This window comes from Platalea leucorodia, assembly GCF_965183815.1.
Source record: "Platalea leucorodia genome assembly, chromosome: 7".
NCBI lineage: Eukaryota > Metazoa > Chordata > Aves > Pelecaniformes > Threskiornithidae > Platalea > Platalea leucorodia.
Window position 1 is genome coordinate 23,780,199 of NC_138829.1, and position 17,683 is coordinate 23,797,881.

Consider the following 17,683-nt stretch of genomic DNA (forward strand, 5'->3'; position numbering starts at 1 on the left):
CCTCTACTGTAAATTCATCTAGCCCTTTCTCCTCTTCCTCATTCTTCCCACCCTGTTTCTCTTCTTATAGACATCTTTCTCATTAGACCTTGCTTTTACCTGAACTTTGTTTTTTTTCTCTCGATTCATATGCCATGAAATATGCAGCTTGACATAAAAGGAGAAAGAATTTTGGAGTAACAGAGGCCAAGAAAACATTTCAGATTTAAGAAAATTGAATGTCTGACTGTCGGCCATAGTCTGCTCACTCCAGAAGTGAGATTGTTCTGCGGTTCTTAAAACATAGCACTAGTCTCCAAACTTTTTTGATCACATACCCCTGTGTGTAAAAAATTTTTGAGCATGCACCCCTAATATATGTATATTTATTGATTGATAATAATATTGATAAATAAATATTGATAATAAATACACACACCTTTGGGAGTGCAACCCCACTGAGCTAGAACACCATTATTCTGTACCTTGATTACATTTTCATAATGGAACCATCTTTGATTCAGTATAAGACAACGTTTTTATTTTATCACTTCAAGGTTAGCCTTCTGATATGTCCGTGTCGCTAAGTGTTTCTTACTGAAACTTACTGGAACTTACTAAAGCATCTAGGAAGCGATGCTTCCTTTGGGAAGTTGTTCTTCAGTCATTGTTTAACTAGAATCCCTAGGGTTCCTCAGGAGCTGTTTGGAATCCTCTACAGTGTGTCCGCTGGTACACAAGTCATTCAAAGGAAAAAAACGGATTGATTTCTTATAGCTGTTCTTCAAGATATGTTAACTATGTTCACAACCCTCCCTCTTGCTCCTCCTACAGCAGCTTTCAACTGAGAATCAATATAGTCCAAAATAAATATGGTAGACACAGTTTAATATGTCTCCCAGCTAATGTTAGGCAATTGCTAAGACATAATGAAATTTTGTGTTGTTATCACCTTTTGCATTCATAAGAAAGTCTTTTGTGTGGATTTCAGTGCACTTTACTTTAAGCCTCACGTCAGCTCTGTGAAGATAGGGAAATATTTTCTTTAGCCATTTTTAAATGAAACACAGAAAATTTCCCAGGAAGATACTAACACAAGTGGCAGAGCCAGGAATAGAACTAAAATGTCTTATGTAAGCATTAGAAAAAAAATTCTCATTCTTTTGCTAAGGGCCTCTTTTAAGAATGCGTAAGCAGCACATTGGACCCTATAATTTTTTGTTTGGTAATCTTGTAGTATAGTTTTCTGAGTGTATTTAATCTCATATTCAGACAAACTATTCCAATGCAAGCATATTTGGACTGTAGAAGGGGTTATAGCAATTCGGCATAGTATCTTGTATAGATCATGGATGGTCCAGACGCAGTCCTTTTTCTTGGGAATTTTCTCAGTTGCTTGTTGCTGGAAGCTGCCATTAGAGTAAATAACATTACCTTTTTTTATCCTCCTGTCTTAATATCCACTCATGCTTACTGTCTGAAGTGGGTTGTAGGCTGTGTGATTTTAGGCCTGACTCAGTAAAATACCACTAATTCCTAAAAGTCTCGTAAAAGTCATGAGCACGAGTATGGCTTGAATAGAAAATTATCTGAGAATCTTAAGTTGCACATCTCTGTTGTCCTTCACACCCTCCAAATGATTACATTTCCCTTCTGTATGTTATCCTTTTCTTTTCCCAAAAGCGATTAACTTCTTTGCAAATAAGGAAATATAGACCAGGCCAGCACTGGAGATGCGAACATTTAAAAGTTGTGCTAAAAAATATCAAACCTGCCTAAGCCTCAGGGAATAGAAGGAAAACACAGTATGTTCTGTTTCCTGCATAGCAATAAGTCTCTTAGGGAATCTGAACAGTGAGCTGTTTCCTTCTCTCTTAGTTTCAGATGCCTTTTTTCTATTCTCTGTTATGATTGTGGGTGCTGCTTCAGATTAATGCAAACAAATTCACCACTGTGGGTTTAAGAATCCGCTTTGAAGTTCCACAGCAAAAATAAAAATGTATGCCTAAAAGGTATCGAAAGAATGAACTCATTAAAAAAACTTCAAAGTTTTGTGTAAAGTACATTCTTTTGAAATATTATGTTACTTATGAAAGACTACTGTAGCTAATAAATTGCTAGAATTTATAAAGGCAAAGAATATGGCAAAGGGGAATCCCTTTTTTTAAATGGTATTCCTTTGAGTTTGCAGGTCTTTGTACATGTGGATGAAAAAACTATTGATTTAGATACAGATAAACAGCTGTTTCATTCTTGGTGGTGATGAGCACTGCATTGATTGCACTGGTGGTAACAATTATAATCTTTAAAGATAGTGGCATGTGCTCAATGTTAATATAATAGTTTGCTAACGGACTAGAAAGCTCTAATCAGTGTTAAAAATCACTTGAGACTTTTTATGTTTAGCAGAAGCTACAAATAAAAAATGCATTGACCGTTGAGTTTGGCCATGAAAACTGTTACCTGAAAACTATTAACCATCTGAATAAAATTCCAAAAAAGATAATAAATTTTGAGATTTCTCCCTGCTTTATCTTCATTCACTAAACCTATGAATGCGGTGGGGATGAAACTATCAAGATAAAAATATTCTGTATCTTAGAGATACTGTATGTTGTATTCAAGTCAAACAGTATCACCTTTGATTTCAGAGATTTGTTTATTTTTTAAAATCTTGCTTGGGATTACATGAACACATTCTGAAATGCTCATAATTTATGGGCCTTGTCCTACCCTAGCAAAAATTAAGCTTCTAAGGAATACCTATTTCTCTAGACCTCTTTTAAGATAATAACATGTTTATGTAGAAATTCCCTTAATGGCTTACCTGCATGGCAAGTGCTGTTTCAATTAGAGTAGTTTGAAGCGAGTCCTGGTACTGCTTTACATCTCAGTTGTTTTAGTGCCAGGGTGATTTGTGGTGTCTGGCCTGACTGGACAAAGGTCCAGCCTCATTGAAACACCTTTTAGTATTGAGTGTTTATGGGACTGTGACTGTTGTCACAGTGCTGTGAGGCCATTCACCAGAATCATATTGACACAGGTACAGGGCAAAATTGCAGTTGTTCTGTCTCTACTAGCCATCTATATATCTGTTCTGAAACATTTTGCTTAAATTGGTTCAGTTAGAAACAGCTTAACTGACCCCCAAAAATAGGGCCTTCATGTCAGATTCATTGCGTGAAGGGGAAAACTGTAAGTGGTATAATATCTGATTAAACTTTGCTGTGTGGGCATGTGCAAGATAAGTAATTTCTAGCTGAGAGAAACTGGTTTATTCAGCTGCTTGAAAATTCCTTCAGGCTTGATGGAAACCTGCTTGGCTGCCTTGTGCATCTACAGGAATGCTGCAGTATCTGTTCAGCAGCTTTGTGGGAAACATATCCGAACAATGATTGAAAGGCATGGGGTGCGTATTTGAGGTGAGAATGGTAGAAAAGACTTGAAATAAATATACTGCATTTTTTTCATCAAAGCAAATTTAACAATAAAATCATCAAGGTGTCTAATGAAGTGATTTCTCATGAGTTTGCCTTACACTTGTGTAACATAAGACCTGAATTTCTAGGGTTGCAAACTTTGGGAAATCAAAAATAGTTTTACTAATGTGTAACTAAAAGCCCTGACTTATGTTTTGGAGAACAGTTCTTAGCTTGATGATGCAAAAAATATATCGACGCTTTTCTCCAAACTGCCATTCTTTTCTGGTAATGACCTGGATTTCTTGTTTTAATGCCACATAGTAGCAGTATTTTGTGTGCTATATAGTTTTCCTATGTGATCTGCAGCTGCTTCAGAGGGGTGAGAGTCTTGAGTCAGATCTGCCAGCAGCTTGTAGATATCTTGGATAGTTTACTGCATATTAGCTATGTACGCAGAACTGATTTGAAGTGCAAATGTCAACTTCAGAGTAATCTGAATCACATTTTAGGGTTTTTGACTATATGACTAGGTATCTGTGACTATGAGAACTGATTTTGTATACAGATCTGTATTTGTGCGTTCCCCTTTGCTAGAACAAGTTGTGAATTACCAGGTACCAAATTTAAATTCTTAGTGGTAAGCACACAAATCTGGTATTGATCCAATTTGTTGACTTTTCTCTGGCACTTCAACCTTCAGAGAGAATGTGAAGCAGAATGTGGTCTATCACTATCTTTGTTTTCTTAAAATGGGAGGTCACTCAGTGTTTAAAATCCATTTCCTACTTAATAATGAATGATGGTTGTTCAGTGTTCTTTCTAAAATAAATCTGCGATTTTTAACTCAAATTCTTGGGAAGTTGCTTGCTCCAGGTAATATAAAGTCAATGTCCTGTTTCCCAGCTTTGTTACTCCCAGCACAGAGGTAAAGGAGTTGAACTGCTTTTTAACATTCTAGAGTTAGTTATTGGCACATTAATGGATCAACTAGGATAAATAAGGTAGTACAGTTGTATTTTGCTCATTCCAATCAATAAATATCGGCTCCTAAATCTATTTTCTGATACTTTTCACCAGCTGTGAAAATTACAACTGGTGGGTGGGTGGGTGAAAAGTCTGTCTGAATAACTGCATCCCTTTTTTCCTCACTTATCTGAGACTTATGATGGAATATAAAATCTTCATCTCCAGGTTAATATTTGCACTATTTTGCAACATACTATGTTGTTTCAGTGTCAGGCAAACTGAAAAAGATAATGACTCTTATGGAATGTTTTAAATCATAACCTCTATATTTCCTGGAATTTTGATCAGATAAATCTAAGCCACTGTGGTATAACTGTATGGACACTCAGTTGGTGTTCACTGACCCATAGCTAAATGAGATATAAACCTTAGATGATTTGGAGTTTAGCCACTGTGAATAAATTATTTTTGTAAAACTACACAAAAGTAGGATCTCTAATTTTGCAGACAATATCCTCAACTTGCTGTTGATTTTGAGCGGTATTAAATAACTGAAATATATTTGATTTTTTGAATAGTTTTAGCTCATAGCTCATTATAGGATTGTGAGCTTCATATTGAGCTAAAAATAAAAAAAGGAAATATGTTGATGAATATCTTTATTTCTAAAAGTAATTTCTCTTATTGTCTTTTTCCATCTATTATTCATCTTTTGGGAAGAGCCATCAACGCCTGAAGGTGCCTTTGTAATGCTTTTTCATTAATGCTGATTCTTCTAGACAATCTATAAATTGATGTGTTCTGTGCCCCATGAGAATAATGATATATTGCTTTGAAAAAAAAAAAACTAGAACCCTGTGGTTACATTAGGCCTTGAAAGATGATCATAGCAGGATTGTTCACAAATGTAGAAACTCATGCCACTGTGAAACTTCCTTTGGGAAAGAAAGTAATAATTAGAGAAACTCAGAGGCTGTTCACAGGATGAACAAAAGGAGCTTTCACTAGGGCTAGTGACAATCTTTGCTATATTACAGACACAATGCATTCTCTATCTTAAATTTATTGTACCATTGTTTTCTGGCACTGAATATATAAAATATATTTGCACAAGAACTTAAATATGGGAAGTGTTTTACAAATTCTAAAACAAATCAACAGAACTTTTCAGATCAAGTAAGCAAAGTTATTCTGTCATTATAAATAGCAATGCTTAAAAGAATGATACAATATGCTGTATTTTTATGGGACTTTTTGTATAGCTGTTTCATATGTATTGCTTTAATATTTATATTTTTGCTTTAGCTTTGGAAAAAACATGCTATTATTTTAGACTGAGTGCTAAATGGAATCATCAGTTTAAATGCAGAACTTGGTTCTTAAATATATGATCATAAAGGGTGACTCTGTAAACCAGGTATATATTGTCAGTTAAATAACACCACTTCAATACCTACCTGCCCTTCTGGGGACAGAGTTTTATGATGCCTCCTGCAGGACAGCCAGTTTAGGCCGTGGTACAGTAAAGTAAATGAATGCTAGATATCTCTAATTTCAGATGCAGAACTTTCAAATCTAGAGGTTGTTAGCAGAAATGAGTTCAACTTACCTTACGTTTATAAAAGGCCTTTGAAAAGAACCTTGTAATAACATCCTTTTCACTTAGAACAATCATGTCTGTACAACAGAATCTCAAACATTGCATTAGAATGAAAATAAAGCAAAGTGAAGTATAAGAATCTGGTTTTGGTCAAATGGAACATGGGGAAGAATCTTTCATTTCCCATCCCTTTCTCATAGACTTATTCCTCACTCCTCTTTTTTTTTTTTTTTTTTAAAGCTAGTATTACGATACAAATTTTTACCAACTCTGTTACAATACTGGAGTATACCCAAAGAAAACATACAGGGCAGCCACTTTCCAAACCCAAATTCTTGCACTAACTAATGTTGATGGCAGCACATTTAGCTACAGTAATTTATATGGCAGTTGAGTCACTGTACTGGAAAACATACCAAAGAATAATCCAGAAAAGCATGAATGTGCCAAAAGAAAGTGAAGAAACAGTCATTTTATTAATTTTAAGAAAGGATTTGAAAAAACTGCATAGAAGTTAGGAAGAAAGAACAGCAAGTCAATCTCTCTGCTTGTGAAAGAAATAACTAAAATTTTGTACACTATCTACATCACTTTTAAAGGACTGGTGCCTGAAAATAAGTCTCAAGTAATCTGCATGCAGTCAGAAATGGATAATGAACTATGAGAAAAGAGGTAACAGGACAAGGTGCACACAAGGAGGCTTCATAATGAGAGAAAGGAGAAAGAAAAGTAAAAGAGTAATAAAGGAAAACAGGCAATTTCATGATGGTAGAATATTTTAAGTAGTTTCTATTGTAAATCATTGAAGCTAATCCTTAATAATCGAACTTTGCATTTATCAGTAATCTTTATTTCTTAAGGAAGTACACACAGCTACTTTGTTAGCTGTTCTGTACTTGGATGCTGAGGGAATTAACAGTCAGAATTCAGTCCTATGAGGTTGTCAAGGCAATTTCATAATCTTATAACTACCCTAATTGCTAGCAAACTGGAGCATATCTTGATTCAAAGTCAGTCTCTGGCTTAGTTAAAGCAGTGCTCTTCTCATGCAAAACTCATGAGTGAACTTCTGATAGTTAAAATAGTAATAAGCCTGCAGCATGTTTTTTGTTTTTCCTGCTCTCCATGAGGTTATAACTTTAAGGTTTCCCAGAATTCTACATATGATGCAATTGATCAAAAACTTAATTTTAATCACAAAAATATGTGAATGAAATAAAACAGAAAAAACAACTCACGTGACATATCCCACAGAGCTCAAACAGAAATTAATTTCTAACATGAAATGTTACATATGTGCATGTGTGTGCCAATGTGTATTATTGTCACACAAATGAATACAAGATACTAGGATTTTATGGTATAAAGACTATAAAAAACTTTTCTAATATGTTTGTTACAGTGAACTGGCTATTTCCATTATCAAAATTGTTCCATTTTAGTAAGCGAAGGTAATTATTGTGATAATAGTCAAAATTGTCTGCACTTGTTTCCCCAGGGGATGATACTTGGTTCTTAAAAAAGTAACCTAGAGTAACTTTTCATATATAATTTCATAGCTTTGATGATCTACTTCTGTTTTAATCAATATTCAGAGTGACTCTCTTTGATTTTTTTCATTCCATTCTGAAAATACACCAAAAGATTGATTTAAGCATAGGCAAGTTTTTCTGTGAATTTGAATGCTTTTTTTCCCCCAGTCAGACTGTCTTCCTGTGACTGTTTTTTAGTCACCTCAACAGCCCATGCTTGGAAACAATCCTATCACTGACACATTTCATCAATTAGTTCAGTGAGCTGAAAAGGAATGTTGTGAAAGCTGTAAAACAAAAAACTCACTGTCTTACACAGTACTTTTTCTGTCAGGCCACGAGACAGGAAGTTGAATTTACAAGTTCCATATTTCATTTTACAGAGCTACTAGAGAAGACCCTCAGAAGAGAGGAAGAAATGGGAGCTCTCCAGGTATACTTTCTATTTAATTAACTAGCTATACTTTTTGTCACCCTTAAAATTACTAAATTGTATTACAACATTACGATTTTCTGAACTCCCTTGTATCTTAAATTCAGCTTTGGAAATATATGCAGCCAAATACAGACTTGATAGCCAGTAATACTCACTGCTGAGTTTCTACCCGCCAATTAAGTTGCACATTAGAGAAGATTCAAGTAGTCAGCATTCTCTTATGAGTCAATAAATCTAGTCCATCAGTGAAAAGAATGCTGCTTTTAAGTGACACTATATACTGAAGTTGTTCTGTTATGTTATACTGCTGGCTTCACTGAACCTGTATGTGAATAGGGGCAGTGCAAATCTGCTTTCAGAAATGCAAAGATGCTTTATATTCTACTTCATTGGTTGGGTTAGATTTTCTGAGCTGTGTTGCTTTCTTCTATATCTCCAAATAAAACTGAAAGTAAGAGATTTTAAGTAAGTATTCTAAATCTCTGAAACATTAAATGTCCATAATCACCTTCCTGAGGAAGAAGGGACCGGTCGATATATGCTAGGACTTGATACAATATAGTAAATCCTCATTGTATGGCATCTAGCAGTAAAGGTGCTTGTGCTAAGCACTTTAAATCTGTGCTTAGAAAGTAAGATTTACCCTAGGCTCAGCTTTGGAATAGTACTTAAGCGTTACAGTCAAAGAAAATATACTCCTTTGAAATGAAAATGGCTGGGAAAGTAAAACCAAGCTGGAATGTCTAAATTGTGAGGCTCAGGAGGTTATTAGGGAGGGTAGTGGATGTATTCTTTGGAATACAGAAAGAAAAAAAGAAATTTTAAACAACAAATTACAGCAAACGTTACCCAACATGAATATAAAAAAGTTTAGATACAATATGAAGAGTATATCAATGAAGCAGCATTCTCTAAGTGTACTGGAAGCTGGACATTTATGAGGGAATTAATGAAGATAAGACTGTTAAGGAAAATGGAGTTACATATTGACCTGAGTTTTGACCATAGGAATTTGTTTGAAGATAAGCCTTCTCTTCTCATATAATAAATAGAAGGCATTTTGAGGGCTAGAGGTATCAAAGAGTTAGTGTGGAAACAGTTTGATCCAGTAAGAAGAGACAAGTTGCAGGACCCAAAAGTTACACAACACACCAATCCAGCTGTTTCCTGTTCAAACAAAAATCTTGGCCTAGCTTTCTGGCAGCTCAAGTTCCACAAGGCTGAGAGCTTGTCTGCGCAAGCAGTTTACACAGGTGCATATCTAGTTACATCAATGTAAAAAGATCTCCTTTCATGTGAAGCAATTCTGCATGTGCTTTCATGTGAAGCTCTGTAGTTGACAAATTGTTCTAATGATGTTACTTCTGATTGAACGAGGAGTAATTTTATACTGCAGAAAGTTGCGTCATAATAGTGTCTTGTGTGCATATATGTGCTTGCCTGTATTTCTGATGGTCTGTCAAGTTCCTGATCAAATTGCTTTATGCCCTTCCCTAACTGGCGGTTCTGGTTAAGTGTGTGACTTGTACTGCTCTGACTGCTATTTTTGTATTCAAATGCTTGATAGCAGTTTTTTACTCCTTCAGATGCCCATGTTTTCACAGTCAAAAGTACTCAGCAAAAACATCTATTATTTTTCTAGACAGTATTATGTCCAGCTTAGACAATATGTTTCAAAATGTTCCCAGTTTGGGATCCTCTGTTCTTGTAATGTTGTATTCTAAACTTGCAGTGGCTGTATATGTACAAATTTGCTAGCAAATAGTTGTAAAAACCAACTTGAGTCATCATGACAGAATCTCCCCAAGCTGTTGCATCTCATTATATAAAGCACTGGAAGTAAGAGTTTCCTTAAATATGGCATTTCCCAGAGCTGAAACTGGCACTCTTATCCTTTTGTTAACCAGGTGACGTGGAATATTTGTTTCTTCTGAGCCCCAGTTCAGCAAAGCATGTGTATAGTTGGTTACTGTATGAATGCTTTCATTGAAGTAGATTGCTAGAAGGTAATTGTTCGTCAAATTAAGGACCACTAGCCAATAAGATAGTACTCTTTGCCCCCAAGGCCTACAGTTCTTGGATAGGATTCCCCTGGTTTTAGGTCTTACTCAGGTAGTCCTTGGTTCAGTAGATAATAGGTCATGTTGATTGTTGTTATTTTTTTGTCTACAATTCCTGAGGTCCTGTTTTGATAAGTGTCTTATAAAAAGAATTATATGTAGTAAGTCAATCCTTGATGCATTTTGTTTGCAGTCTAAACAGACCATATGTGTAAAGCATGTTCAGGACACAGGTGGACAGAAAGATTGTATGGTTTAGACTATGGACAGACAATTGAAAGCAGTCAGGTTATCATGGCTGAAGGAGTTATTTCTTGTTACTTGAGCCGTGAACGCTGAACACAGTCTTAGAAAAGCTAGAGACATGAGGAAATCTTCTGTCAGAAATGAGTGTATTGCTGTGGGCAAATGGTGACTGGGGATAACATGAGGTTCTTTGCCATGTCTCTGCATCAAGTAACAGGAATATTCCCCAGACCTAATGATGTACATTTTATTACACTTTTAGTTTGCCCATTTTTTGAGGGGAGACAAAGAACACGTTTTGTTAAAATAATTTGAATGAAGTACAGTTAGTGCTTCTACAATGTCGTCAGCTGAAAACCACAAAGGACAGAAAGAAAAAAGCAGTTTTATGAGAATTGTTCCTGGAAATATTGGGCTAGTAGTGTTCATGTGTTCCTCTAGTCAGGGAATATGTTGGACTGCAACTAGCACGACAAAGACAAAATAATACTTTGTTAAGTAGACAGTGGGAATCTGTATAGCTACATCTTTCTACGTGAACCTGACTCTTATGTGTCAAGATGGAAACTACATAATATATGCAGTTCTTTCTTTACAGGGTGTTTTGGGAGCTAGGAGGCTGACGCTTTGGGTGACATCACGATATTCTTGGGTTTTAATTTTGAACTTGTTGCATACTTTTGACTAGAGTTTCTGTGTTATACATAAATTTATATTTATATATGAGCTTATATAGTTATATATAAGAGTTTATAAATGTTCTAGATAATATCTATGTTCTCATTACACATATGCTAGCTCTCTGTTGTTACATGTGCACTCATACTCATCATAATGCAATTTTCAGCTTGTGAGGCTCTGAATATAAGGTGTTCATCTTCCTTTTTGTGAAAACTGTTCCATGGTATAAGAGATTGCATTCATGAAAATAATATGCTATGCATGATAATTGCAATATTCAACTGTATGGATGTTCTCTGGGAAAACATTTGCAAGCCATTTTCATTTGCTTTGGAATTAGTGATGTGCTAATAAAAATTAAAAAATTAAATATAAAATGCAGAATCTTAATTTAAAAATATAAATATATTGATAATGTATAAATTATTCATGGTAAATGTCTTAATGCATTACATGCTAGTTTTCAGCAAATTATCTGCTGAGATTGTAAGAGTTTATTCAGTTTTTAGAATTTGGCAGCTAGATCATGTGCCTCATTTTATACGAGTCATTTCGAAAACACTTTATTCTACCATTGGAATCATCCTACTAATACACTCACTTTAAGACTTTTTTTTCAAAGTAGTCCTTTTTAACTGAAGAAATTTATATCTGAATTGCTGTTCACTATCACCACAAATTTATGAGATCTGTAAATACCATCTTTTGTATAGTAATGAGTTTGGGTTTTGTTGCAAAATCTTTAAATAAATTTGAGTGTTTGTAACAGCCACTGCAGTTTTGTGGAGGAACAAGCATCTCAAATATTTTTGAGTTTTTCACATAATATTTTTTGTCATAATTTTGTTCTGATGTACTGAAATAGTCTGTATCTCAGACCTGCTTCCAAGAAAGAATAAAGACTTTAGTATTTAATACACTACCTTATCTGAGAACAAATTCTAGTGAAATGTAGTAAACTTTTGCTTATGCATCATTGTAGTTGGCATCCCCAACTACCGTGCATTGTGATGGGCACTGAGCAAATATTTCTTAATAGACAAGTCAAAGTTAAGTATTCTAGAACCTGATATTATCCTAGTTTTACTGATAAGTAACTAAATCATAGGTGAAATAAATCTCCAGGAAATCTGAGACATATCGGAGTTTTTTGATTCCCAGCTTTTAGGGATAAGATCATCCTCCATTTTGTTTAGGAAAAAAAATTAAAAGTTTACATTTTTGTCTCTTTTTTTTTTAAACTCGCTATTTTGAGAGAGTCCTGTAACTGAAAGTGATGAGGAGTGCATTTGTTTTCTCTCCGTACATTTCTTTTATTATTTATCATTGGTTTATGCACAGGGAGTTTTGAACCACTGTGTATGCAGTTCCAACATCAGCCAGTTTAGTGGCATCCACTACTGGCAAAAAGTTAATATTTTTTTTAAACAGTTGTATTTTGATAGTGTACTAGATTTCCATCAAACTTGTTTATGTGTGCATTACTGTTTTCCCTTTAGATATTTCCTTGTACATACTTCCCTGAACAGTCGTGCTTGGTTTTTTTGTACATCTTCAAAACCAATTAGTCTTTTCCAGATGCAATTTTTTTTTTTTCCCCGGCCTCACTTGATGCAGTTATTTTTCCTATGCTATATTGTCTCACTTTCTGTCTATGGTTTAGAATTGTAATCAAAGGTGCAACTATTGTAAGCAGCTGATGAAAACTAACATCATTTGCACCCCAGACATCATTCTGTGAATGAGCTTTAAACATTTCACTAGGGTGAACTGTGTCTTCTCTTCAAAATATTATATGAACAAAAGTTAGCCCTTTAGTAATCCAAGGGACACTGGTTTTACGCAAATTTGTAAATACACAATGTGTAAATACTGGTTTTACACAAATAGGTACACCTGTTCAGTTTTTTAAAAAAAATATATATTTTTAAAATATAATCATTATTTAGATGTTTTTTAAGACAGTAATAACTCTAGAAGAGTCTTTGTAACTCATTTCTACCTAGTCTTTAAAAAAAGAAGAATACTTGTGCATTCTTGCAAATGGCAAGAACTGTGTCTTGCTCACAAATTCTTCCATTGGTTTTTTGTTGTACCTGTTGCTTCCAAAATAGTGAAGTTAATTCAGACTTGCCTAACTGTCTTTGGATGCTGCAGGAGTAAATCCAGATTATTACAATCGTTTTTGCCTGTTAGGGAGGGATAGAACAGGAATAAGTATAAGGATTCTTAGCCTAATCCACCCAGCAAGAAAAAAAAAAAAAACAAACCTCTCCCATACTTTGAAAAAGATAATATTTGAGCAAGGTAAGAGTTCCTGTAGTGTATTAATGGTCAGGCACTCTAAATGTGTGCCACTCACTTAAACACTTGAATGTGTGTTTTCTCACATTACTTAAAATATCATACCTAGTCAGGACATAGTGCCAAAGTATGTGATCTTGATTTTACTAGCTTAGTATTTTTCTTAAAGATACTTCTAAATGGAAATGGAATGTTAAAATATATACAGTAAATTTATAAATTCTGGGTTCTCTGTACTTTGTGCTGGATTAAAACTGACACAAGGTTACTTTATTTGTATTTTATTTTTGTCTGACATTAGACTTTGACTAACATCATCTTGTTACTAATAAAACATTCTTCAGAGCTATTTCTGGATAACAGAATAATGATATGGAATTTACTTTTTAGTTTTCTAAGGAAATGCCTAAAATAAAACTAAACCAGATGCTAACATGACATGAACTCCAAAACATGCTAGACTTACAGTCACAGACGGTCAAAAAAAGAAATCCAACTTTGGGACACATAAGAGTAAAATCAGCAATACTGACAATGTACTGGTACTATTTGAAAAAAATATATCATGGAGTAAATTTTTTCAAATTCTTTCTTACCTTGTTTCTGAGGAGTTTCTTTTCTTTGGAACAAATTTCTCAGTGAGATAGGATGATAAATGGTTCAGAGGTTCAATTAAGTACAGCAGTTCCTATTCAGTGAGATTTTTACAAAATACCATACATATGACTAGTAAAAAATCAAAATGAATCCTTTTCGTCATTGTTCAAGTTAGATTGCATTTATATTCTTTACTTTCTAATGGCATCTTGTACTTTATTTTTAGGAACGTATTATGACCTTAGAAGTGGTAAGTTTCTTAAATTCATTTCCAAACCAATCACAATGACATAGCTGATAATTTTTCTAAATGATGGAAAATATTATTTTCATGTATTTAAAAAAAAGTTGCAGTTCTGGGTCTTTAACTGTCATTTTACTTTTAAGAGAAGATTTAAAACCTACACCTTTCTGTGTAGGTTTTTACTACAGTATTTGAGCACCAGTTATATGAAATACAGTGTAATGTTGTAGTTTTTCTGTGCAGTTTAATACTCATCCCATCCCTGGGAAGAGAAATGTTGTAGATTTGAGCCATACAAAGGATGTTATTTTTCTACTACTAACACTTCTAATGGTTGAGGTCCATGTGGTAGATCTAATAATTTCAATGACTGTTACGTGTGCTTTTTACATGTTTACACTGGGAGGTGCAGACAGAATCAGTTCACCTGCCCACATCAACACTGCAACTAAAAGCATGAAGGAATACCATTTTAATCATTAATTAATATCATTTAATAAGATATTAACTTGGAAGGACAAAAGCCTTCATGCACGTACATGCCATGAATGCAACTGGATTATCCAGATGTCCCAAGCTAGTAAGTCTATCAGGTGGAATAGCTGGGATGGGTCTCAGCTTGCCCTAGCATTTCTGAACCATGCTTCTTTCCTCTTATGTAGGAATGTCCAATAAGACATCGCACAGTAGTATGTATCAGGCCTGTAGTTTCTTTTCATTGGAAATCCAGAAAATTTCATCTAAAGAATCCAGTACTGAGACAATATCAAGGCTGCAAATATAAACTTTTTAAATTTGTGCAAATTGTTATTTTATCCTACCTGATTGTCTGTGCATCTTTGAAAACAGCTTCCAATTTCAAAAATATATTTCAAATTAAAAAAATCTTGCCTTCACACATAAAAGGCCCTTTGTAAATCAGAGCGCAGTGTTAGAACTCCTGCCTTGTGGGAGTAGGGAGCTAATGCTCAAATTCAGTGTCCTGACGCTTCACATAGTGCTATGTGAGTGTAAAGTGTTGCCAGGACGTTAGTTCTGTTCAGGAGCATCTCTTATTCATGGTTTGCTTACACAACAACCGGTCAGGCATGTATCCACTGCCATCCGTTTCTCATGAACCATGAGTTAAACTGCCTGCAAATGCCATGTCCTTTCTGCTCCCAGAGCCATTTTGACACAGGCAGAGGGTAATTGCTTGCAAATAGCACAACATCATGCAAATTTAATCCATATTTTGTGACAATGTTTGTTTCTATTTCTTCTGGAGCCTTTCTACTTTTTATACTTTTAATCTCTTCTACTTTAAGAAGGAAGATTTGTAAGTTATTGTTCGGATAGAAGAGGAAGAAGATTATCATCATCAGTAAAATATAATTTTATTTTTCATGCAAGTTGGGAGGTAACACCTGAATGCAAATTTGCGATGCTAAATCCTAGAGCTTGAAATCAATCACTGCTTTCGTTATTGCTGACATTGGAAGATGTGTGATATTAAGCCCTGAGATTGCAGGCAAGAAAAGTATGGTCATCACTAAGGCTGTTGAATACTCCCAAGGCACTCATTTTACTTTTGCCGTAAAGGTCCTCTGTGATGTCAGGGAAATCACTTAAACTAAATTTTTCACAGGCTATTAATTACTTTGTGTTCCTCATTTTCTGGGTATCTGACTTTTTGACTTTTGAGGCCTGATTTTCAAAAATGCAAAGTTTTAGTAATAGTTAATTTCACTGGGAGCTCCAGCTATATATATTGGTAAGTATACTCAAAAATTGGATGTTAGATAGCTGACAGTGAATACTTTAAAGTAATAAGTGGTTTTGACCTTTGTATCTCTGTTTCAGTTCTGAGGATGATAACGTTCTCTTTCTCTCCTCCCCCCCTTCACTGATCTTAAAAAGAAAATACACACAGAGTAATACTTACACGGTCTGAATGTGTCAGGATGAGCTATGATAGAAAAGCCCTTGAGCAAAAGAATGAATAAGGCTTGTTGTTTAAGAGACCTGTAAGAGTTCTTACATTTATAGTGTGTATGTCTACATAACTGTATATCTATGCAGCATTTATAACAATGAGTACATAATAGTTATGGTACTCATATTTGTATAATTTTCTTATCATCTGTTATTTGAGTGCTTAGAGCATCACATCAAAAAAGCACAAGCAGTCACATCTTTTGTGATTTGATTCAGGTTATAGAGAATGGAAATGGAATAGAGACATAAAGTATTAAATTCAAATTCAAACAGAATCCTTAGAGAAAAAAAAATGTTTAAGTTGTGTAGAAAAAACATTTTGTTAGGAGATTTTTGACAGAAAGGTGGCAGTTCATGAGATTCATGACATGCAAGATACAAAAAGGGGCAAGAGGGAAAAGCCAGAACACACACATACACAAGCTATACAAAATGCATAGGAAAGCATCAGCTCTCCAGAGCTGTTTTTAAACTGTGAGACCATGGGATGGCTGGATTAGGAATCTCATCTGCATTTTCTTCCGCAGCGTTCTTATTCTGTCTAATACTGGGAAGAAATTGCTCTGCACAGAATAGATGAAATTTAGTGCAGAACAGTCTGAGATTTACCACAAATGAGATGCCTCTTGCAGCCACTTTTTAAATTGTTTCTACCTTGCACATACCTTTTTAAGCAACAGAAAAGACATGTACATCCAACAGTAAATGCATTAGGTTAAAATCTTAATCTAAAGATTTAAAAAAACAGTTTTACACGCTGTGTACATGTACATATTTTGAGAGGTATATTTGGCAGCCCACTCTCCTTCCTTTCTCTACAATCTATTCATTTCTGCCTCCTGCACTTGCCAGTGAAATTGTTGTAGTAGCCATGTGATTAACTTGGCAACTTAGGCAAAAAAAGAAAATTGGAAAAGAAATGTGACAGGAACCTAGGAGATTCTTTTCAGAGCTCTGGGTGAATAAACCTTCCAGGCCTAGCTTAATCTAACTTAGTGATTTTGTGAGTTGTGGCAAACTAGGGGGTTCCCTTGCATCATCTCTGAGTCCTGTCAGCTCCTTCTCCTCTCAGCAGTCTGTTTGAGCTGGAAGCTCCCATCTCCTGCCCATGACTCATCCTGTCTGCTATACCCGACCATTTCTTGGATCTTCTTTTTCCTTAGCCAACTCACTTGGTTCCCAAGGAAAATGCTGTATTGCTAGCCTCCTTCAGGACATAAAACCTGATCTGGTCACTCCCTTAAGGAACCTGAGAACCAATAGTACCCATCACAAGAAGCTTTTGGAATTTTTGGCTCTTTTTCTTCAATCAGATCAGTTCTACAGTATGATTCAGTAAATAGGTACACCACTTCTTGCTCCAGCAGGATGCACATGACAGGAGCAGAAGCTGGAAGGTAAGAAGGAAGAACGGGATACTTAGACAGACTCACTAGTGGATATAAAAGGAACTGAAGAACCAAGGTATATTCTGGAATAATCCTTCAACTCGTGAGAAGTGCCAGGGGAGTAACAAGTACAGGCAAAACTGAAGTTTTGACTACCTAGAGATTACGTGTTTTGTTTGGCTTTTTTTTTTGTTTAATACTGTTTAATAAGTGAATTTAATTATTACATAGCTATTAACAAGTAATTTTCC

General features: G+C 35.0%; 1 protein-coding gene across 1 annotated transcript in view; it reads left to right on the top strand.

The window, feature by feature from the left end:
- Positions 1-17,683, top strand: part of CEP128 (centrosomal protein 128) — a gene marked incomplete at its 3' end in the record, with an annotated part of 120,709 nt that overhangs the window by 85,743 nt on the left and 17,283 nt on the right. The window contains exons 19-20 of the mRNA XM_082316896.1: positions 7,883-7,932; positions 14,050-14,073. Coding sequence (XP_082173022.1) covers positions 7,883-7,932; positions 14,050-14,073 — 74 coding nt within the window. The remainder of the gene's footprint in view (positions 1-7,882; positions 7,933-14,049; positions 14,074-17,683) is intronic.